We start from the raw sequence: 22,946 nt of genomic DNA on the forward strand, positions 1-22,946 counted from the left end.
GGGAAAAAATGATAGTGTGCTGTACTTTTCTACATCACTGCCCAAAAAATATCATTAAATTATTCCACAACGTCCAGCATGTTTGTTTTGACGCAGCCTTTAAGATGAAACGAGGTTCTATCCTCAAATAGGACAAAAAAAAAATCAAATGCTGAATCCAATTTGGTGCTAAAACAATACAGATAATCACGGTCCGAACCTTGGGATAGTGTTTGGGGAGTAATTGAGCGTAAACATATCGGTGAGTCACGGACAATTAGCTCCACACGAATCGCCGGATTGCACCTCGGGCAATAGATGCATGGCCAGGCTGGGACAACGCTGAAAAACATATGTTTGCAATCACCTGTGTGTTGTAGACCGGTGGTGCCGTGGAATATAATACATCATCATAATTTGAGCTATTGATACGTAATAGATTTCCGTGCAACACCACGTGTTGAGATAACTTACTGCCACGAGTAAAGGTAGAGCGATTTGATAAGACAGAAGCATGAAAAAAATGTACTACTACAACATTGGCTCACAAAAAAGTACCCTCAATCGTGTTTTGTTAAACAACCTTTGGATCAATAAAAAGTGAAAAATGACCCAAAGCGGTGGTAAAATAATAGGTAATATTAAAATATTATCTTTTACGCCGAACGAGCGAAAACGAGATGGAAAATCGCGGTATAAAAATACTGATACCTGTCACCGCCACCCTATCATGACGTCATCGTAAGAATGACCGTACGATTGGGAAATTATGTCATCGAGCCGATATTATCTGGTGCAGTGACGGCATCTTTAGGCTCAGCGTGCAGTACTAAAGACGCTTGCGGGTAGGCAATGGTGCCTGATAAGCTAGCCTTTCAGATAAAATAGCAAAAATGGCAGGGAGAGCAATGAAAGACAAGTTTCTCGTAAGCACACCGTCCTGTCATAGTCCTGATAAGAGAAGGCAAAACTTATCTTACCCAAAAATATTGATACAGATGCAGAAAAACTGCATTCGTGAAGCAACTGCCGTGTGAAAGCTCTTTTCTAAAATTTGTTTTACTATTTACGATCGATTCAAAGACCTTTAAGATGCTATGGTTTTGTCGGGTTTTCTATTCCGTTTATTCTGGTTCAGTATAGTGTACAAATCAGATGTCATTATAATGGAGCATCCTGGGAAAATGGATTAGAGAAAAGACCCCATCCGAGTCCGGTCCGAGAAGTATTAAATATCCAAACCGCCGCCCCAATTATCCTTTTGTTTGACTCCCGTTAATTCTTTCGCCCTCTTTCCGCCGGTCGTATCCATTGCTGTAGCCTAGAGTCAGTCCCAAATCTGCTGCCATGTTCGTGCGTAGTGCGTGCGTAACCAAATGCAAATACCATCTTCAGCCCTACATCCTAATGAACCAAACGCGACACAGATTATTTCTTAACTCATTTCTTACGTTAAGAACCACCAGAAAGAGAAAATGAACCGATCAATGAACCGTGTTACACACTAAATGAAGAAATGGAGGTACGGAGAAAACGGTGACCGGGTGACTCTCGCCGGGTCCTTAGTCACTCTTGTCGGGGCTGGAAACGGTGATCTTTTTCTGCAGCTTGCTGTATTCCTCCGTCAAGCGGTCGTACTCGCGGTTCAGGCTTTCGGACTGTGACTTCATGGCCTCCTTATCCTTCCGCTCCTTGGTTAGCTCTTGCTCCAGTTCGGTGATCTTTTTCTTCAGTTCATCCACCTGTGAAAGTTAAGTAGGCTGTTGAGTAGGTTGTTGAAAAAATGCCCACCCGACACTAACGGACACTTACATTCGGTTTCGGTGCATCCGCTGCCGCCGGCTTTGTCTTCGTGTCCGGTTTCTCGTCACCCTTCTGCTGGTTCATCAAGCTGCGGGCGGCACTGGTGGCACTTTGAGCCTGCTTCATTGATGCTTCGGCCTGGGCCAGTAGCACGGCCTGTCCACTGATCAGCGACACCAAGCGGCGGATCACCAACGACAGGAAGATGGCGAAGCCCGAGATGTAAAAATTACGCTGCGCCCGGAACAAGCGCATGCTGTGCTGCATTTCGACGTTCAGGTGGGTTTCGGTGTGCGTATGATCTACAATGTTGGGGAGGGCGAAGGAGTTAGGAATGCTGATGGACGCAAATCACTGCACCCGGATCACCTACCGTTGGACGAATATTTGCGCATCTCGCGAATGGCTTCCAGAAGAAACAGTACCAGCACGGCCAGCAGCAGATAGAAGTACGTCTGGGCCTGCCGGCTCAGCATGGCCAGGAAGCGGGACTTGAAGAACCGGTGCCATTGCTGCGGACTTCGCAGGGGCAGCACCAACAGCAGGACGATGAAGAGCTCCACGTACAGAAACGATGCAATGATTCCCCAAACGAGCGTCATTTTGTTCCTTTTTTTCTTCTCACGACACTATTGGATACGTGTAAGCGGGCGATTCGCCGACAGTTCGTCTATAAATAACACAGATTACTAGCCTTATGCCGGGATGTTTGGGTTTCCGATGGTGGCTCGGTCCGCGAAGTGCAACGACTGATGCGCTTTTGGGCGCCGGCAGCTGCTCAAATAGTCGGCCTCAGACACGTATCTGGCTGATGAAACTTTGAACCCGACAGATCGTGTTGCCGGATGAAGCGATAAGTGCCAAAGAAAGGGTATGTTTTCGTACCTGAATTCCGTAGACTACGCAGTTGAGTCACCGCAGAACGCACCGTTAACGTATGACAGCCCGAAATGGAAGACGAATTCTGTGCAAGGTTGGCTAAGTGTTGGTGGTGATGTTTTGACAGCACGACTCACTATGGGCGTATTCTCTACGCCACCCTGCGCCCTTCTTTGATATTCGCACGACCGCTTAAATGTAACCAACAAAATGTTTGATTATAGCCCATGTTTTACATTAATACATGTTACATATCAAAATCATTCATTAGCACATGCAGAAAAGGGTTTTAGCATTACTCTTCGTTCTATGTTTCTGGCTTATCCGCAACCATTGGGCACCCTCCGGGTGACATCGCGAAAAAACGGCGATCAGATGTCAGAAGTGGGGTGCAGAAACACAAACCCAACGAAGCCGTACAGTTGAACAAGTTCGTCAGCGCCCCAGAGAGGAAAACTGTTGGTTCGCAATGAGTTTTAGCTTGTGGCTCCGTTCGGTTTAATAGCAGCGACCGACCTGTGCGAGTGTAGTTTGTTTAAGTGCAAAAGTGAATCCTTTAACGTGAGCGCTCCCATCGCCATCATCGCGGTGGATGTGAAAATGAACGGTCCCAGCCATGATCCGATCATCATCCAGACGGTGACACAAAAGTTCCGCGAGGGAGAATCAATACTGGCCGTATCCTTTTAAGAAATGCCTCAACCACAGCAAAACTCACACCACCTGCAGCGGAACAGATGGTGACCATCGGTTCCACCGGTTTGGTGATTCCTGATAACGGCCAATACTCGGTCTGACTACGCATTCTTACGCTCGTTTCCTTCCCTTATCGCAAACGGCATGTTCCGATTCAATTGGTGTCCGTGCGCAAATGGTTGCAAATATGTTGCGTGGAAATTCCTGCCGAAAACAAGCACGGGTCTCGAGAGAGAGAGAGAGCCAGAACGAGACGAGAAGCTTGTATCGGTCTCATTTTTCCTCCTTCGGTGGCCAGTGAGATAATGGTTTGTTTACAAATTTGGATCAAAAGCAGAAAAAAAACCTTGAACGTCGGAACGCAGAACCACGGGCGTGTGGTGCGCGCTACAGGGGAAACAACAGTGACGTGGGAGCAGCGAATCGGAAAAGAAAAGAAAAGAATTTTGCTCCGGCCCGGTGGTGGGGAAGGGGGTAGCGATAAGGTTTCTTTTCGGTCCCCTGATCCCTGAAACCGCCTTCGAAGAGCGACGGACGCGCGCACACACACAGAGCCTACGTCGATGCGAGTTACGTTACCTTGGTGATGGTTTGTTTGATGGCTTTCCGTTTCAAAGCAGACCGCGGCGAGCCGCGCAAATGCCGCGCAGAGTAAATGGTTGACGCACGTTTTCCGCACTGTTTACATTGCGTGAGCTGCACGCAATTTGTGTCGGTGCCAATTGAGCGCTAACGCAATAGTATGTTTGGCCAGACCAGATGGCGTTAATCGTTTTTTTTTCGGTTTCTTCTCCGTCTTCTTTTCCCCGCGCATGGACGCGTTGTTTACTTTTCCTTAACTTTCATGCAAACGCGCCGCGCCACATTAATTGGGGCACTTTTTCAGATACTGGAAGCGTATCAAATCGCTGGAAATAGCTTTCAGAACCGATTGCTCGTGACGGTGAGCTCCAGCACGGCGGCGGCCCTCTTTTCGTTCTCCATCTCCCGCTACCCACCGGAAAGCATCTCCGACCTCACGATCAGCGCCGTGTTCCCGATCAATGAGTCATTCAACGTGAATCCGGGTAGGGTTCGGGTGCACAGCCGAGTTTCCGTGCAACAGCAACATTACTCGTCGCCGTCGGGTTTATTTATTTTCCCTTCCCTCGTGTCTCGTGTTCCACAGAATCGGGGTTCGCTTCCGTGTCGAGCCACCAGTTTGCCATCTACTCTGACGGCCAACCAACGACGTTCTACTACCGCGTATCGGATGATGGCAGTAGCGCGAAGGATAATTTTCTGGAGAGCTTGGTAACGCTGATCGCTTCCTACCGGGCCGTACCGGAAGCGGCCCGTTCGGCACAAGCATTCGATTGGCTCGACTACTACCGCCCGGCCGACCGCAGTCTGCTGGCCATCGATCGCAGCGTGGCCGATGGAAGCCAAGCGCCGAAAACACGGGACGCCAAGTTCCGCGAGGAACTGGAGCGTCGCCGACACGAGTACATTGTGCACGAGCCGTACCGCGTGTACACGGGGACGTGGAACGTTAACGGGCAAACGTCGGACGACATTGAGCTGCCGGAATGGCTGGCCACGACCGAACAGCCACCGGATATCTACGCCGTCGGTTTTCAGGAGATCGAATGGACGCCGGAGAAGATTCTAATGAACGAAACGAAGATCGATCGCACTTGGGTGTAAGTTACGACAACGGTTGGAAAGTGGTTGATCTCTTTGCTTCTACTTCCGCTTCACTCTGTCTCCCCTTGCAGCGATAAGGTAATGAACGGGCTGCACAAGGGTGCCACCTACACGGAAGTTGTTTCAGTACGGTTGGTCGGCATGATGCTAACCGTCGCTGTAAAAAGTTCTATTTATCCGAAAATTTCCGATTGTCTAACGGGTTCCGTCGGCACGGGAACACTTAAATGGGTACGTACGTGTGTGGGGCTTGGAATCGCGCTGTCACGCTGAACTGAATTTATTCCGAATTGACCACCACAGGGCAATAAGGGTGGAGTTGGCGTAAGCTTTCAGCTGAATGAGGCCTTGTTTTGCTTCGTCAATACCCATCTGGCGGCCCACACACAGGAACTGGAGCGTAGGAACGACGACCACGACGAAATCATCCGCCGGATGTCATTCGACAATGGCTTCCGGATGCGTTCGATTGACGAGCATCAGTAAGCGTCGGGTCGGGGCGAACCTCCCAGCATTGCAGGAAGTTCATTGCAGGATCTTTCCCCTCTTTCAGCCATATCTTTTGGATCGGCGATCTCAACTATCGGCTCGATGGACCGGAAATCTCTCAGGAGTACGTTAATCGCAAGGATCGCGACTACAACCAGCTCTATCAGTACGATCAGCTGTACTTGGAAAAGCGTCGGAATCGGGTGTTTCGCGACTATAAAGAGGGCAAGATACTGTTCGGGCCAACGTACAAGTTTAACCCGGGCACGGACGAGTGGGACAGCAGCGAGAAGTGCCGTTCGCCCGCCTGGTGCGATCGGATACTCTGGAAGGGCCAACGGATCGAGCTGCTGCGGTATGAAAGTGTCATGCAGCTGCGCAAGAGTGACCACAAGCCAGTCTATGCGCATTTTAACGTCGAAGTAAGAAAGAGAACCATCCGCTGCATGCAGCGTGTACATGATTGCTTTCTGACCCTCTTCCGTACGTGCATTCCAGGTCCAGACGAAAGACCAGGCGATGCTGAAGCGAGTGAGCGAAGAAGTGCTGAAGACGGTAGACAAGTACGAAAACGACAATCAACCGCAGATTACGGTCGAACAGACGGATCTCGATTTTGGATTGATACGCTTCAAACAGAAGTACTCGCGGGAGCTGCTGGTGGCCAACAACTGTCATCTGCCGGTGCGCTTCCGGTTCGCCTGCAAGGACGATCGCACCGCGCAGGTGTGTGACGATTTTATCCATATTAGCCACACCTCCGGCGAGCTGCTAACCGGCAACAGTCTCAGCATTCGCATCGACATCCTGATCGACGGTGGGCCGGCATCGCGCATGTTGAGCAAGCTGAAGGACGCCCGGGCCGGCATCAAGGTGCCGCTCGACATTCTTGTGCTGCACGTCGAGAATGGGCGAGACATTTTCATTACCATCTTTGGCGAGTATCGGCCCAGCTGTTTCGGTGTTTCGCTCGACTCGCTCATGAAGCTGAATCGACCCGTCTCCGAGTACGCCATCCACGAGCTGGTGGGGCTCGATCGAGAGGAGAAGCTGATCGATCTCACGGACGATGAGCCGCAGGCTGCTGGCACTGGCGGCCCTGCCAGTGGAAACCTTCGCATTCCGCGCGAAATCTGGCGTCTGGTGGATTATTTGCGCAAGAATGGCATGCAAACGGCACAACTGTTCACGCCGGGTCGGAAGTTTGCGCAACACGAAAATGTACTCGAAATACGCGACTGGCTCGACAGTTGGTCGTCGGAGGTGTTTCGTAAGTCGATCCGCCGATACTGCTGTCCTTCTGATTACTTACACCAAACTTTACCCCACTTTCAGCGGGTGTTCCACAAACGGCGGCTGAAGCCCTACTATTGCTGCTGGAAGCCCTACCGGAGCCGGTTGTGACGATCAGCGAGCGTGAATGCATTGTCAATGCGGACAATTTCGATCGCTGCAAGGAACTGCTGCGAGCGAAGCTTAAACCCGTCAATCGGCTCGTGTTTCTGTACATCTGTCGATTTCTGCAGGATCTGAGGGTGGCAAACGCAACCACGCGGATCGATGTTATCGGTAACCGCTACAAACGATATACAATTGGCTGGTTTATCAATCGGTATTTCCTATTTCTCTCTTTCCCAGCGGCTCTTTTCGGGCGCACTCTTATTCGCAGCCAACTTCCACCGAAGGCGGATTACGGCAACAGTATTTATGTGTACACCGACGGCGAACGGGACCAGCGGAGACGCTTCATGATGACGTTCCTCAACAACAATCTGCAGGAATTTACACGCCAAGAAATGGACATCAACTGAGCGGAAGTTCACTCGAGTTATTTCAATGGTCTTCGGGACACAACCGCACAGACCTTAAACCCCTGGGAGGGTCATATATCACGGTAGCGAGTTTGTGAGGCGTCGTGTCCGGCCCCCACCAGTAGCGTTAGTATTCGAGTGTTTGTGGGCACGCATTGTTTTCTTGTCTGTTGTGCGATTGTGTAAATATATGTGCCAGAGGGACCGGCCCCATTGTTTTTCGTGTCTAGGAACAGGTGTTACCGTCGGGATTGTGCGTTTCAAAACTGGCAATAAAAGGACCGACACCGATCGCAAGTAATCGGGAGCAAACGGTAACACGGCTCTGTAAGTCAGTAGCCGGACCAAACAGCCTTTTCGAGATCCTTAACCGAGAACGAAAGAACTACGTGCGGTCGCGCGTTGCATGAAAATTAAAATTTATTATACATTCAGCATCCGGTTACTTCCGTGGCCGGCCGGCTGCCTTCTTGCTCGTGGCCGACTGTTTGTCCTTGTTCGTTTTGTTCTGCAGCAGCGGGTGCACATCGTCGGTCGGGGCATTGTCCAGGGCTATCTCGTACTGGCTGGTTTTGCGTTTCTTCATCGTCGGTTCGTTTTCCTTTAGCGAATCTACGCCCCCCGTCACACCACCGCCGCCGCCACCGAGTGACCCACCGAAGGCGCTACCGAGCGTATCGCCGTTATCCTGCGAACACCAGCCATCCTCCGGATCTTCGACCTCCGGAGCCATCGGCAGAAACTGAAGGGCCGTCTCGTCCTCATACTCCTCGTCCGAGCTACAGAACGCCGCGATCGGCTCGGCGGACACCACATCCACCTCCACCTCTTCGTCCTGTTTCGATTCTGCCGCCAAATCCACCGATTTGTCCTCGTCCGCCAGATCAAACTCCGACTCACGCTCCTCGTACTCCACGTTCTCGTCCAGCTCCTTAAAGTCGGGCGCGAAGGCGGACCAGTTTTCGACCTGATTTTGGGCCCAGATCGAAACCAGTCCCGAGCTGATGCTCGCGATGATCGGGCGCACCGGATGCCAGACGACATCGAGCAGCAGTTCGCCCTTCGTGCCGTGCAGAATCTTGACCAAATTGCCGATCGACTTCTCCCACACGTACAGTGCATGTTGCCGGGCACTGCCGGCACAAATGTACTCGCCGTCGCCGGAAAAGCAACACTTTTTCCACGTCGTTCTGGGAAAGGAGGATGTGATCAGAAGGTACAAAAAATTGTCCAGTTGACTTGGCAAGTACTTGTTCACGAGATCCTGCAGCTTTTGTATGGGTTCCGGTTCGCCGTCCTTCCCGCAAGTGACCACCTCCTTGGAGTCGTACACGCGGATCACGCGATCGGACGTATTAACTAGGAATGCTCTGCGAAAGATCAGGCAGTTGGTTAGCGCATCGTACTCTCACACGGTCACGCCAAATGTTTCTTACTCTCCCCGGCGGGCAAACTCAATGCTCTTGACCGCCGTAACGCTCGAGCTGCCGAGCACTATCTTAAAACTGGCCACTATTTCGAGCGTGGTGGCGTTAAGGACGAGAATCTTTCCCTTCGCATTGCCCGTGTATATGTGCTCTCCGCGTCGATCGAAGGCGGCGACGATGTTCAAGTCGCCCTGTGAAAAATGTTACAATCGGGACAGATGATAGACTGGACCACGTTAACCGGACACACTTGCTACCTACGTCGTTATCCAAGGGAAGACACTCGTGTTTACCGCCGACGACCACCAGTATAGCCGCGTAGCGCATCGGACAAACGAGAAACTTGTTGTCGTCCCGTGGATGAAACTGTACCTTCAGGATGGGCGACGGAAAGCGATACTTTTGCTCACAGTCACCGCTCAGCACGTCCCAGATGCACACGTTGTTATCCGTCGACGCGGACAGCAGCTTGTGGCCGTTTCGGGACCAGCACAAGCTGCATACGGGGTGTACGTGGGTTGAGATGATTTTCGCGATTCCGCGCGTCAGGAAATCCCATATCACGACTCGCCCATCGTTGCAGCCAACCGCCAGCAGCGTGCCGCACTTATTGAAGGCACACGTTACGGCCAGCGATATGCAGTCGAGCGACCCATCAAACTCTTCCGGATAGTTCTGCCCAAAGGATTCTAAAAGTGAGTGGAAAGCGTGAATCAAGCGGAACTAGAACCAGCCTTTGGCTAAGTATTTTCTTCTTACCTAGTAACTCTAAGTTCATTGTTCAGATAGCGGCCGGGTAACCCACCACAGGAAACTAGCGCAAAACAACCCCTCCACGCGCTTCGTACAAAAAAAACACTAAAAGACGCAAACAAACAATTATATCAACAACAGCGAAAAATAAATAAACGTCGAACGACAAACGTCAAAACGATGCGCGTGAGAAGCCTGTGAACGTGAGGTGAGGTGTTGCGACTGTGAGCTTGGTTTTCTCACGTAACCGTTCTCATTGCTTCACCACCTTTGAAATGTAGAATTCGTAACAAAATTCGATTCATTTTTTAAATATTTATTCGTTTCCACATTCGTATAAGCTTTTCACATTAAGATGTCTAGTCTCATCTGTAACGTATCGTGTAACCTTTTCCGTTGCAACGAGTGTCCAACTCCGTTGCAGCCGGTACCGATGAGTTCCTTGAGCAAATCGCGACTTCTAATATAGAAAAGCAAGCTACAAATCAACTCGAAACCTTCGCCCGGCTCGCCCTCGTTCGTGACCCGAATAGTTTCCGCGTTACTGATGATTTCTTTCGCATTCGCCTCGAGCACTTCCAGAAAGGCGTCCTTGTTGCGCTGGGCCAGGCAAAGTAACGCCCGTAGCACGGTCATGTCAATGGTTGGTTTGCACAGCAGATTGGGCAGCATCTTGAGCCACAGCGTAAACAGATCCTCACCGTACTGTCGCCAGAGAGTGTCACTGCGCACGATAATGTCACAGAACAGCACCAGAATGCGGTTGCGAATGTCCTGCGGCAGTCGGGACCTGATGTAGACCTCCATCAGCGTTTTCAGTAAGGCACGGGATTCCTCGTTCACGGAGTGACCACTTTTTTCCAGCAACATGAAGCGTAAAACCTGCAGCATAAGGTTGGTTGCCTCCGTCCCGCGAAACTTCCAATTCATCACGCACCGCTTCACGTACTCCACTATCCGGCCGTAGCCCGGATTGGCCTTCTTTTTCTTCTCGCCACGATTCTGCTCGTGCAGGCAGCAGTAGAAGTAGCAAATGTTAAAATTCTGCCGATAACAGTTATCATCCACCACCACCCGTTCGCCCGGAACGTCGGCAGCGATCCGGGGCTTTTTCGCCTGACTTTGTCCCTTACCGCCGCCCGACTGGTAGTAAGGAAAGCCGTGCAACATGTGACTGCAAAAATCCGCACTGTACTGTTCCCGGAACCATCGTTTCATGTCGTCGTTGTTCGTTTCGGCGCAGTACTGCACCGTCAGCTGCCAGAGCTGTAGATAGATGGTGAGCAGAAGGTCCAACGTGGATGCCGCCTCCTGGGAAAGGCAATGCTCTTTGACCACCTCTTTGTTGACGCCCGAGGGACGCACTTCTAACCACGATTCGATCAAAAGGGGCACCAACATCTCCACGTATAGCTTCAGTTTCCGGCCATCGTCGACCCGATCGCTCAGCGAAAGTCTACCCTCCGTTGAGGTCGATTTTCGGAACAGAAGATCCAGTGGACACGTCTCCATTAGGTGCCTCTGGATGAGTGGCAGAAACATGCGCCGTTCCGTATCGTAAATGTGTTTGATCTGGTGCTTTGTCTGCGGTTGATGTTCGGCCACACTCGGTGCGAATCTGATGAACATAAAAATGAAGCATTTATGGTACGGTTTTGGGTTTGAATTTGTTTCACGGGTCACTCACGGATTCTCCATGCTAGCACCGCCTGCCGTCCCTTCTGTCAACGGATCGCGGGATTCTTCCGGCTTGGCTTCCTTAACCGTTTGACTTTCGAGCAGTATCTTCAGTATGCCGGACAAACGCATCAGCACCTTAGCGCGCCACCCGGTGCTAGTCGACTGTTTGTTGAGAGTAATGGTTAGTGTCCGGCCAGGCTTACTTTCCGACTTCAGCTTCGATATCATGTCCAAAAATGGAGGCAATATTTTATCCCTATTGGCCAGTATCAACGCCGGTGCGTACTGGAGCAGCACATCGAGCAGCAGCAACGAATTCTCCTGGATGCGCGGCTGAATGTGAGTCATGGCGCACCGCAGGAACGACAGAAGCAGATCGAAAAATGGCGCCAAACTCGATGGTCCGCAGGAAGCCAGAATACAGCCCAGCGTTTTGTAGCAATCCCGCCGAACTTCGTGCTCCACGTCGATCGCCAGTCCGGCCACATCCTTCAGCACGTTGCTCAGCATGGTCTGCACCTCGGAGGGCATTTTTCCGAGGATTTCACGAATCCCGCGAAGACCTTCCGTTTTGGCCGACGCATGATTCTGCCGCAGTTTCGCGAGGCAGTCTTTGAGCGTAAGACTTTTGCTCGATAGTACGCTGGCCTGCGTGAGATTGCGCTGCTTCAATTGATCCGGTAACACAATCTTGCGGACCTTGAAATTGGTTTTGGTCACGTTCGCACCCTTCGGTAGTTTCGCTCCTTTGAGCTTGATTTTGGACTTTTCGGCCTTCTTGAATTTCCTCGAATTACCGCCCATGGTTTGGTTTGTTTGATCGAAGGCCGGCCAAAGAGTTCGGCACGTGCGTTTGACTCTGACAATTGCCAACTGACTGTCTGCTGTCCTGTCAGGCAGCTGTAAACAAACGCAGGCCACTGCACTCGGTCTCGGTGCTGTGTTGTTTTAGGTATTTCTTGTGGGAAAAAGCAAGCGAAAGACACATTTATGTAAGATCGATCGCAAGCAAACCTATTTCGCAATACGTGTAAATTTGTTCCCTGTTTGCAGCGAAACAACATGGGCGGGTGGGCGCTGGAGATTGGCAAAATGGCTCTGTACATGACGTTCCCGGTGGCAATGTTCCACTGGTTCAATCAGCCAGAGTACTTCGAGAAGTGGGTTACGGATACGAAGCGACAGATTTACCCACCGGAAAACCAGCAGCACCGAGAGCAGATAGAAAAGTGCATTCGCATCGTACGCGAGCAGCACGATAACGAGCTGATGAAGGAGATCGAAGCAATGGAGAAAAAGGAGCACAAGCTGTCCTGAACGAGTCGCCCTTTATTTGTGGCGCTGCTATCTTTCACCGCGCTGTGTTTGTGTTGTTGTAAATAAGTTAGTAAACTGAAATATTAGCACAAAAGTTATCAGCTATTCGTATTGCAAATGGGAAGACAAATTTTTTCTGCGCCCGGTGAAAAAAGAAGATATATTCATTCTGATTCGTTTGTTGACATTGCATGTCCAACTGTCAATTTGGTCCTTCCTTTCCAAAACAACTGGTGCTGAACATAAGCACGGTTGTTTCCATTTTACCCTTTTAAAACGCTTTTCTCGGTGTGTTTGCTCTTCACGAGTCGTATTTCACTTGCGAAATAAAAGTAGTATCAAACTGAACAATGGTGAGTCATTCTACAAGCGGATCACTTGAAATAACATAAGTTTCTACGCAGCATTTGTATGGTGCCCTAACCTGCAAACTCTCTTTCGTTCGCACAGCCGAAGAAAAAGTTTATCGACAAAAAGAATGCCGTCACGTTCCGGTTGGTGAACCGTAGCCAGCAGGATCCGCTGTATGTCGACGAAACGGCACCACAAAATGTGTTGATGCCCGTTCGCATACCCGAAAAATATGCTAACTTGGCCGGAGGAATCAAGAGACAGTCAACCTCCGGAGTAAAGGTGAGTGGATTGGTTGCACGTTAAACTGAAATTGGTAGCTCACCGCACGTATTGTTTCCCCAGGTTGATCCTACGAAGCGCAAAACAGAACAGGCAAAGTTTGGTATCTACTACGACGATGACTACGACTACCTGCAACATCTGCGTGAGCCGGGCCGTAATGAGGTGTTCTGGGAACCGATCGATACGAAAGCAACGAAAGAGCAGCCCGGAGCGAAAAATGTCAGCATTAAGCTACCCAGTTCGGTGTTTGCGTCGGAGTACGAAGAGAAAGAGGGAATTATGAAAAAGGCTGCCAATGCTCGCCCGGGTCCGCGGCCCGACTGGGATCCGGATGTTGTTGCTGCATTGGATGAAGATTTCGATTTCGAGAACCCGGATAATGCACTGGAGGACAACTTCATGGAGCTGGCAATGCAAGAAGGCGGCACCGACGGCTATCTCGAAGCAGTCGATGAAGATGAGGATGAGTACGATTCTGAGGGCCCAATGGATGGCGATTATTCCGACGAAGAACAGGACCGCATTGGCCCGCTGGGTGAAACGTTCGGAAGAGAGGAAACAAAATCGCGCTTCACCGAGTACTCCATGTCTAGCAGTGTGATTCGTCGTAATGAGCAGCTAACACTGCTCGATGATCGGTTCGAAAAGTTCTACGAACAGTACGACGACCCGGAAGTAGGCGCACTGGACTGTGAGGAAATCGAGGGACACGTAGAGGTGAGCGATAATGTGCTACTACAGTACGCGGAAGCGTACCAACGAGAAAACGATGGCCAGTTTGACTTGGCGAAGGAAAAGGAATGGATTAAGGACCGGTAAGCAAGCAGTGGAGAGCCACATCGACGTTCTCCTATCCCTTATATTCTGCGTTTTCTCCAAACAGCGTCCTAAAGTTCCAAGAGGAAGATGACGACGAAGAGGAGCTGGTAGAGATGCGAGTCGAAGACGACGCGGAGAAAAAATGGGATTGTGAAAGTATTCTCTCCACGTACAGCAACATTTACAACCACCCCAAGCTGATCGATGAACCGAAACGTTCCCGCAAAATTGAAATCAATCCAAAAACGGGTCTACCAGCGCACGTTCTCGGTTCGGATGGTGATAAGCTAACGATCAAATCTCTGGCCAAGCTCGAACAGAGCGGAAGGTAAGCGATCATTTGACGAGACAAGATTTTTGAAAAATAACGTTCTCGCTGTTTTATGCATTGCCTTTATGTTCTACCAACCAACAGTAAACAGGACGGCCCAAAATCGTTGTGCGATCAAAGTGTCATCTCTACGCTCAGTGTGCTATCGATCCGACCGCCAGACGAATCACCCGAAGAAAAGCGCGAACGCAAGAAGCTACTAAAGGAGTATCGGTCCGAGCGTCGGATAGAACGCAAGGCGAACACGTTGGCTTTCAAGCAGGAAAAGAAACTCCAGGAGAAAAATAAGATCAACAATCAAGTGAATGCCGGCCAACGGATTGTGTAAAAAAAGACTTGTAAAATTGCCCTTGGCTTACCTCCTGTGAAATAAAAGTGTTGCGGAGTAAACCTGTATTTTCCTTTCTTATTGTTCTTAACCTTTTTGCCGATCGTCGTCTTTGCGTGTGGTTCACACATCAAAACAAATATCGAGAGTGTCATTACGATCGCACACACAGTCACCCACCCAGCATCATGGGGAGAAGATCACAAGTGACCTTTCGCGACAGAAAGGATCTTTGCATTGGTTGAATACGATTTTTAAACTAGTTGCAACACTTTTCAGAGGATCCTCACCTCGGGCAACTGTTTTTCCCCTTAAGTATGTATGCGAATTTATTGAAACGATGCTTATGAAGTTACTAATTAAATGATTATTTTTCATAGGTTCTTAGCCCCGTCTGATAGCACCATGAATTGGGGAAGATAAAGACGTAATGATTTCAACCGTGTATAGCTATTGCGCTACGATGGAAGCAACACAATCGGTGTTATACAAACACTCGACAAGCATATTCTTAGGCGCAAAAGAATCCGCATCGATAAAGCTCCGACCAGTTGCAATCGGGACGTCGGGCTTTAAACTGTGCATAGCAGGATGGACCTAATACAGTCAAAAATCGTTGCTGATAACGTTTGTGAGCTGGAACAGTTGCTTCAACAAATTTCACAAACCGAAAGTACATCACCGGCAGTGTTGTTGTCCCATGCGTACGCCAAGTTACGGCACCACAACGTACCACTGTCGGCGGAAGTGGTGCACTACATCGAGAGCGAGTTGATTAAAACCAGCTATCAGCGTGCGGCCGCTTATCAGCCCAACGATAGCACAGCGAAGAGCGATTCGGCGAAACGTGTGGTGCATTTAGTGAATAGTATTGATCTTATCGTCAAACACCATCGGACGGGGCTGTACACCGATATCGATGAAAGCATGATTCAACGCTTGCGCCATGTTTACGCACACGTGTTCTTTCTTAAAACGCACCACCGGAAGTTGCCTTTGTTGCAGCTGCAGTTCTGCATTGCCGTTTTTCTGAAGCTGGTCACGGGAAAGGCCAACAATGATTTCGATGTCTTTTCCTTTGCGATCGATAAAGGTACTGTTTGAAATTCATTTTCTCTTCCGTGTAGTGCTGCGATCATATGCATTCGTATATTTGCAGAACGTTTGATTCGATTTTTGCAACTCGTCAGAAACGAATTGGCCAGCAGCCAGCACAGCCGGACTATATCGTTCGATAGCTACTATCAATATATTGGCTATTTGCTGAACCCCGCCGGAAGGTCGAAAGCATCATTACGTGTTCCCAAGCGAATTCGCACCTTCATTCGAGGGGACTTTCATGTGATGCAACCTTTATTCAGCGGCAACGATTGCAAAATGTCCTTCACCGAGCTTCCCCCGCATTTACAGAAGGGTTTGAAAGCTCACTACGACAAAACAGTCGATTGGGACGCCCGGCGGCGATCCAAAAAATATTTTAAGGAACTCAACGACACATACTTCCTCATGAAGCAGCACTACTCGATTCGCAAGATATTGTCCTACATCGATGGCATACCTGAGGCTACCCCAAACTCGCCACCTTCTCCGACGACCATCCGTGCAATCAAGCGAACCATACAGGTGATCGGAGAAACGATTAAAAGCACTCGCGAAACACCGAACATTACGGTCAAACTGAACCGCGTTCTGAAGCTCATCACGTCCGTCGCGTTGACTGAGCGGACCAAAGACTTACGCCAGTTCTTCAGCCACGGTTATCCGTTGTCGAAATGGGAACTGGAGAGGGCCACCGCCGCGGATGTGGCGACCGTGTTTCAGACGATCGACAAAAATTTGCGCGAAGCTCGCCACTGGTTCGTCTACACGCAAACGCAGCAAAATCTGCGCCTTTATCGGCGCTACTTGGCGTATCTGTTGGTGTTCGACTCGATTGATGCGCTACGTAGTTACATTGCGTTCGTGGGCACTGAATTTAAGGCCAGTCTCATACAATCGTTTCTCCCCGAGCAGCTCACGGAGGCGAAACTTCTCCTACAGGAAATGCTGCGTACGTCTAGCAGAGACAGTGATCCGGCGTACACCGCAACGCTGCGGCCCAATTTGGAGTATCTCGAACGGGAAATCGAGTTGCGCATCAATGCGATCCGCACCGAAAATGCCTCACTCGGCCGTACCGTCGATGAGTACTTCTTTCTCGAAACCTACATACGCCAGCCGAGTGGAACACTCGACCGTGTGCGATCGATCGTACGGTCGGTGCTGTGCGCAACGGAGCTCTCTAACCGGCACAAGCTTGTCGAAAAGACTGATCTCCAGTACGGTCGCGAACTTATGGCTAGGCTCCACACGATGGAGCGGGACGAAGCGCGGGCCAATCTGTGGCACAGCATCTGGCAGAGATTGGCACGCGATAATTTCGACGGCATCGACACGCTCCTGGGGCGAACGGAACAGCGATCGGATGTGGCACTTGATGAAACGGTGCGTACGATGCAATGCCTTGGACTACCGCTGGCAGATGAGGCATTCGTTGAGTTCGTGAATCGGCGATTCGTTAAGAGCTATTACCCCAACGTGTTCGTGCTGGACAACAAGTACCGAGTGCTGAAGGAGATCATCAAGGATCGTAGGGCGCAGGTTGGTGTGCGGGACGCTTTGGCGAAGCTGAAAGAGTTGCGCCGTTCAGACGAGGCCGTGCTGCAGGAAATGTACGATCAGCTACTCGATCGCATGGGCGAAACCCTGAACAACGGTTCCGGAGCGCGGGCCGATCAGATAGCACTCGAGTACAGTCTGCTCGAGGTATCCGAAATACTGTGCAATCTGGGCGTGTTCCGGGATAATGTGGCCGACCTTGCCGCCAGCATGACACCTGTCGTCACGGGGCGCAATTTGCGCAACTATTTGGCCCACGACAGCCTAGCATACGACACCCTGATGGCCGGATGTCCTGTGCCCGGTGCAAGTATCGTTCGCAACGCGCAATATTTAATCAAACACCGGACTAGGCTGTACCATGCGCCGAGTGTGTCCGGACCGCACAGCGTGAAAGGCGAACAACTACATTTTGAGGAAGTATTCAAATTTCAAACCGAGTGGACAGCGCAACAAGTAGAGTTTCTAGAACGGGTGAAACAGATGGATTTGGTCCAACAAATTGCTTGCGGCGCACGTGCTGATCTTCTGCTGCGGCGACGCGATCATCTCGATTACGACATCGTGTCGATAGCATTGAACGCAAATCCGGCCAAATTTATTTCTCAGCTGGTGTGTTACGAGCAAAGTGAGGCAAACTTTTTCCACATTCTACTGTCGCACGAATGCATGGGCGATGTGAACGGAATGATCCGCAGCTTGATAGAAAATCCCCACCAGTTCTGCCTTCGTCTGGCACTCATGAGCGGCTTGTGGGAGGAAACGGAAGCTTGCTTTCGTCGCTGCCGTGACGAGCCGGAGCTACAGTCCATGGTAACCCGTGAAGTTCCTCTCCTTTTCCGAAGGCACAGTACCTCGTTCATCGTCAGCGTACTGGAACTGTTCCCATCAGCCTGGTTTCACGGTGTGGTCAACCATCTGGGCAATACGATTCTACATCTGGCGGTACTGCGCGGGGACAAGGATTTGTTGCTGCTCGTGTTACGCCGCTACGGGAATCTGGTGAACGTGGCCAACAAATTCGGAGACGTGCCATTACTGATTGCTGTGCTCTACAGCGACGACACTGCAATCGCCGATCTGCTCCTCGAGCACGGAGCTGATCCGTGTTCGGCTCCGAACATCCTGGCCAAAGTTGCTACCTGCAATCGTTTGCCTCTTTTGCTGCGTGTAAGCGATGCATTCGCGACCCGAATGCCTCCAGCCGGAGATGACCTTCGGAATAATCCGATGCGAGCGGCCCTCGAGAGTGGCCAGTTCGAGGTGTTCCAAACGCTGCATCGCACGTTTAGGTACGATCTGCGCCAAGGGGAGCTCTTGCACCTAGCCTCGCGGCTCAATCGCCTCGAGTTCCTCCCTTACATCCTGCTCGAGGTGAAAGATGTCGATCCCGTGAATGCCGGCCACTGTTTCACACCACTTATGATAGCCTGCGGGTCTGGGCACTACGAAAGCGCACAGCTACTGCTACAGCACGGCGCCAGTGGCGTGTTTCGGAATGGGAACGGTTACAGTCCGTGGCACTGCGCCGTGTTTAGTGGCCGAAAGCGCGTCGTGCGACTCCTGCTAGCCATGTGCCCGGGTGTGGACGTGAACGCGATCACGCGGGACAAACACTCCGCCTTAGGGCTCGCTATAGAAGCGGGCCACAGTGTGCGGCAAATGATGGTACTCTTAAAGGCAGGCGTCTCCGTGTCGGCGGACCATGTGCTGCAAGCGTGCACCGGGGACAGATTTGCCCTCTTCAAACTGCTCTTCGAACGTCACCCGGAGTTTCTTGAGGCGCGAGACTACTTCCAGCGCAGTCCACTCATGCTGGCCGTGATAGAGGGCAACCTACCGATGGTGCGCTATCTCCTAGCTTGCGGGGCCAACGTGAACACGGTGAACATGCTCGGTATGGGGTGTCTACACGTGGCAGCCATGAATAACCAGGTGCAAATATGCACCATACTACTCGGGGCCCGGATCGACTGTGAGGCCGCGGACCACTGTTGCCGGACGCCGCTGGTGGTTGCTTTGGAGCGCGAACACCTGACGGTGGTCGAGATGTTGCTGCGGCACGGAGTACAACGGGAGAGCGCTTACCGATTCCGGTACGGCGTGCGGCACCGTAATGTGTCGTTGCTTCACAAATTTACCATCGAAAAGCGGCCCCGAATGGTGCAATACCTACTGCAGAATCTCCGTTTTCCACCCGACACTAAAGATGATGACGGCAAAACGGCAGCCATGTACGAGACGAGCGAGGAATAAAGAGCAAACTCACTTTTTTATACGTCCGTTTTATTAGACGCGAACAGAGAAGAATAGCAATGTAACGGATTTTTATGTTCCGCGAGGCGGGCGCACGTCACCGTACCTTGCCGGCGGGGATATAGCTCAGTGGTAGAGCGCTCGCCTCGCATGTGAGAAGTCCCGGGTTCAATCCCCGGCATCTCCAGCTTCTTTTTTAAATTTGTATATTTACATAGGAGTTTGAAAAACATTGAAAACCTCGAATTGTGGAAGCATTCCGGATTGGTAACTTGCAGCTGTCACTGTGTCATACCACTGTGTGTGGTATTGTGGGGGTGGGGGTGGCATTCTGGAACCACTAAAATATTGGTGGGCATATGATTGATACCCGGCTTGTGCTATGCCTTGGTGCGAGTAAGTGTAGCGTTGCTGCGATGAAATTGACCCAAATCGTTTGGCTGGTTGTGGGAAAACGTTTGGGCGGTGATGCACGCGATCGCGATTGCTTTTATGTCGTGCAGGTTTGGCGGTAACTTTAATGTTGCCAATGGTGTGAATGCAATCTGCCAAAACCATATTGACCGCTTCTTTCGACCGAAACTCGATAAAGCAGTAAGGCTCAGGCTGCGAGGTTATGTGGTTGTGAGGCCTGCGAACAACTCGGATCTGGCCATATTTTTCAAAGCACTCCCGCAGATCGTTAGATGTAATTTCCGGTGTGAGTCCATCGATGTATACGGTGTGTGACGTTTCGGCAGACTCATTTTGCGGCACCCTAACCAATTTGGGAACGTTTTTCTCAGTCGATAGCTTCTTGGGACCCTGGGTGCTGCGAAACAGGATGTGCACCACCAGCTGGTTGATATTTGCCGAATCTACGTCCAGACGAATCTGCTCGATGTCATCAAACTGGGAATAGTATTCCACCAGCTGCGCTACCGTCGTTTCTGAAGCTATTTCATGACTGAACCATCGACCGTGTTCCCCGATTCCTGGAACTATCTTGCCCTCGTTGTGGTTCTCCATTGTGATCTTTACCTTTACCGCCGGTAGAACCAGAACGCAAACACGACTGTACACGCAAGTGACCTATTTCAATTAAAAAAAGTATGTTAAAAACTGTAACTGAGCAAAAGGACCAACCCCGTTCCTGCTGCTGGGTGCTTACTTAATTAATTTCGCCGTTCTTCACAAGAAGTGCACAAACAGAAAATGCGTGAGCCGTCGTTAAAGAATCTACTAGCCGCTTTCAAAGATGGCGCCGTAATAAAACCACTCGCGTCGCCGACCGTATCTGTCACCGTTTTCTGAGAAGAGCAACCGATGAAGGACATTTTCATCCGTTTTTTATTTAAAAATTCATCTCGATCGCGTCGAAATTACGGTTGGTTGCACTGCTATGCTGTCAGTTTTATGTTGCTGTCAGAATCAGCTGCTACTGCGCAAACAACATATGTTGTCATCCGATTTACAATCGCAAACAACGTTTCACTCCGAACGACGGCTTATCGTCGCCGCTGGCTGGCCTCCATCGTAATATTCCGCACCAACCACCTAAAGCCATGGCCTGCAATGCTGTTCTGTTGCGAAATACAGTGTGGAAAGCAACACTGCCGGTACCGTTTAAGGTTGGTAACAGCACGACGGACGGACAGGACGGAACGACCCTATCCGCCTGAAACTGATTATGAAATCATATTATCTCCTTCCGTAGGTCCCCCTGCAATGCAAACACACTTCGGCGGCCAGTCCGAAGCTAGAGAAGATCCGCGAACGGCTGGAGAGTGGACCCCACTTTCAGGACTTTGTGCAACATCCGGACTACAATCGGGATGACTGGTCGACGTACGAGGGCAAGTTGCGGCGCGAGAAGGGTGAGAGCGAACGGCTGCGGCTGCCCCCGTGGCTGAAAACGAAGATCCCGATGGGCAAAAATTACACACGCATCAAGGAGCAGCTGCGCGAACTGAAGCTGGCCACGGTGTGCGAAGAAGCCAAGTGCCCCAACATCGGGGAATGCTGGGGTGGCGGCGAACATGGCACCCAAACGGCCACTATCATGGTAAGCAAGTGAGGAAGTGGCGGTCCGGTTTTCATTTTTCTTTTCTTCCCTTCGCCTTAATATTGATAAGGACGTCACACGCGCCTTATCAATGAAAGTGAAACGGCCCGGCCATGTTTACTATTTTTGGTGTGGCAACAGTTGCAAAAAGTTCTAATATATCTTTCTTCTTTTGCCTGACTTTTGCAGCTCATGGGTGACACGTGCACCCGAGGATGTCGGTTCTGTAGCGTCAAAACTGCACGTGCACCACCACCGTTGGATCCGGCCGAACCGGTCAACACAGCGACGGCCATCGCCTCGTGGGGCTTAGATTACATCGTGCTAACGTCAGTCGATCGGGACGATCTCGCGGATGGTGGGTCGAAGCATATTGCAGCAACGATCACGGAGATAAAAATGCGGTACAAAAAGGCACCCGCTTTATCTTTGCCCTAATGTCCGGCCATACTCATTGGATTCTTCGCTCTTTCTCTCTCTTGTTAGAAATCCTCGCATTTTTGTCGAATGCCTAGCGCCCGACTTTCGTGGCGATGAGAAGTGCATCGAAACGGTGTCCCTGTCCGGGCTGGATGTATATGCGCACAACATCGAGACGGTCGAAGCGTTGACGCCGTTCGTGCGCGATCGGCGTGCTCGCTACCGACAGAGCTTGGACTGCCTGCAGAGCGTAAAGCGCTTCAACCCGAATCTCATCACCAAATCATCGATCATGCTCGGGTTGGGCGAGACAGATGAACAAGTCGAGCAGACGCTGAAAGGTAACTACGGGTCCTGCGAACCTTTCTACGCGGAGGGCTACATCACTACATTTTCTTGCCCTAGATCTCCGGTCCGTCGGTGTCGATTGTCTTACCCTTGGGCAATACATGCAGCCGACCAAGCGACACCTGAAGGTGATCGAGTACGTGACTCCGGAAAAGTTCAAGCACTGGGAAGAGCGGGGCAAGGAGCTTGGCTTCCTTTACACGGCCAGTGGTCCGCTCGTGCGCAGCTCCTACAAAGCGGGCGAATTTTTCATCACCAGCATCCTTCGAAATCGAGCCAACGGACAGAAGGAAACGGTTGAGTAACCGTAAGGCGTACGGCAGTGTCGGCCCGGTTGCTGCTTCACCCGCTTTAATTAGTGCAATAAATGTGTTTGTTTTGAAATAGGCTATATTTCGAATTGATTCCTCTACGATGAGCGACTGTTGGTGTGTTTACGATTTGGGCGACCAAGACTCGATAATTGCATCGCACCAAATATATATTCTCGTCGTACTCATCAGCAAGGGCTACGTAATTCCTCCAGAGTGCTGGAAGCAGATTTGCGCATGATCGTAACGGAACGGCTAGCCGTTCGCTGTCGGTG

The 22,946-nt window shown here is 50.8% G+C and overlaps 8 protein-coding genes and 1 non-coding gene across 9 annotated transcripts; 6 read left to right on the top strand and 3 right to left on the bottom strand.

The window, feature by feature from the left end:
- Positions 1–1,086: 1,086 nt before the first annotated feature.
- On the bottom strand, positions 1,087–2,730 carry LOC128277636 (B-cell receptor-associated protein 31). Its single transcript, XM_053016122.1, has 4 exons — positions 2,668–2,730; positions 2,156–2,452; positions 1,792–2,084; positions 1,087–1,721 (listed from the first exon to the last, which is right to left on the bottom strand). The coding sequence occupies exons 2-4, from the start codon at positions 2,382–2,384 to the stop codon at positions 1,542–1,544; spliced, it is 702 nt and encodes a 233-aa protein (XP_052872082.1). The 5' UTR covers positions 2,385–2,452; positions 2,668–2,730; the 3' UTR covers positions 1,087–1,541.
- A 417-nt stretch (positions 2,731–3,147) lies between these two features.
- On the top strand, positions 3,148–7,651 carry LOC128276897 (inositol polyphosphate 5-phosphatase OCRL). The gene is made up of 9 exons (XM_053015359.1): positions 3,148–3,339; positions 4,244–4,424; positions 4,526–5,039; positions 5,115–5,274; positions 5,347–5,525; positions 5,597–5,954; positions 6,031–6,802; positions 6,868–7,101; positions 7,171–7,651. Exons 1-9 carry the CDS (start codon positions 3,262–3,264, stop codon positions 7,341–7,343), a joined length of 2,649 nt encoding a protein of 882 aa, XP_052871319.1. The 5' UTR covers positions 3,148–3,261; the 3' UTR covers positions 7,344–7,651.
- Positions 7,652–7,785: 134 nt separating this feature from the next.
- LOC128278300 (retinoblastoma-binding protein 5 homolog) lies at positions 7,786–9,657 on the bottom strand. The gene is made up of 5 exons (XM_053017001.1): positions 9,530–9,657; positions 9,032–9,459; positions 8,780–8,961; positions 8,594–8,713; positions 7,786–8,533 (listed from the first exon to the last, which is right to left on the bottom strand). The coding sequence occupies exons 1-5, from the start codon at positions 9,546–9,548 to the stop codon at positions 7,786–7,788; spliced, it is 1,497 nt and encodes a 498-aa protein (XP_052872961.1). The 5' UTR covers positions 9,549–9,657.
- A 211-nt stretch (positions 9,658–9,868) lies between these two features.
- Positions 9,869–12,007, bottom strand: LOC128278620 (testis-expressed protein 10 homolog). The gene is made up of 2 exons (XM_053017350.1): positions 11,211–12,007; positions 9,869–11,141 (listed from the first exon to the last, which is right to left on the bottom strand). The coding sequence occupies exons 1-2, from the start codon at positions 12,005–12,007 to the stop codon at positions 9,869–9,871; spliced, it is 2,070 nt and encodes a 689-aa protein (XP_052873310.1).
- A 103-nt stretch (positions 12,008–12,110) lies between these two features.
- Positions 12,111–12,521, top strand: LOC128277054 (protein PET100 homolog, mitochondrial). Its single transcript, XM_053015508.1, has 2 exons — positions 12,111–12,195; positions 12,257–12,521. Exon 2 carries the CDS (start codon positions 12,266–12,268, stop codon positions 12,518–12,520), a length of 255 nt encoding a protein of 84 aa, XP_052871468.1. The 5' UTR covers positions 12,111–12,195; positions 12,257–12,265; the 3' UTR covers position 12,521.
- Positions 12,522–12,733: 212 nt separating this feature from the next.
- Positions 12,734–14,688, top strand: LOC128277043 (protein LTV1 homolog). Its single transcript, XM_053015497.1, has 5 exons — positions 12,734–12,873; positions 12,971–13,153; positions 13,217–13,971; positions 14,040–14,303; positions 14,391–14,688. Exons 1-5 carry the CDS (start codon positions 12,871–12,873, stop codon positions 14,632–14,634), a joined length of 1,449 nt encoding a protein of 482 aa, XP_052871457.1. The 5' UTR covers positions 12,734–12,870; the 3' UTR covers positions 14,635–14,688.
- Positions 14,689–15,225: 537 nt separating this feature from the next.
- Positions 15,226–19,548, top strand: LOC128278621 (uncharacterized). Its single transcript, XM_053017352.1, has 2 exons — positions 15,226–15,727; positions 15,794–19,548. The coding sequence occupies exons 1-2, from the start codon at positions 15,226–15,228 to the stop codon at positions 19,546–19,548; spliced, it is 4,257 nt and encodes a 1,418-aa protein (XP_052873312.1).
- Positions 19,549–19,663: 115 nt separating this feature from the next.
- Positions 19,664–19,735, top strand: Trnaa-cgc (transfer RNA alanine (anticodon CGC)). Its single transcript has one exon. It is a non-coding gene; the product is annotated as a tRNA-Ala (tRNA).
- A 1,271-nt stretch (positions 19,736–21,006) lies between these two features.
- LOC128278040 (lipoyl synthase, mitochondrial) lies at positions 21,007–22,749 on the top strand. Its single transcript, XM_053016676.1, has 5 exons — positions 21,007–21,158; positions 21,245–21,592; positions 21,782–21,996; positions 22,079–22,353; positions 22,418–22,749. Exons 1-5 carry the CDS (start codon positions 21,093–21,095, stop codon positions 22,663–22,665), a joined length of 1,152 nt encoding a protein of 383 aa, XP_052872636.1. The 5' UTR covers positions 21,007–21,092; the 3' UTR covers positions 22,666–22,749.
- The last annotated feature ends 197 nt before the right edge of the window (positions 22,750–22,946 follow it).

This window comes from Anopheles cruzii, chromosome 2 (genome assembly GCF_943734635.1).
Source record: "Anopheles cruzii chromosome 2, idAnoCruzAS_RS32_06, whole genome shotgun sequence".
Classification (NCBI taxonomy): domain Eukaryota; kingdom Metazoa; phylum Arthropoda; class Insecta; order Diptera; family Culicidae; genus Anopheles; species Anopheles cruzii.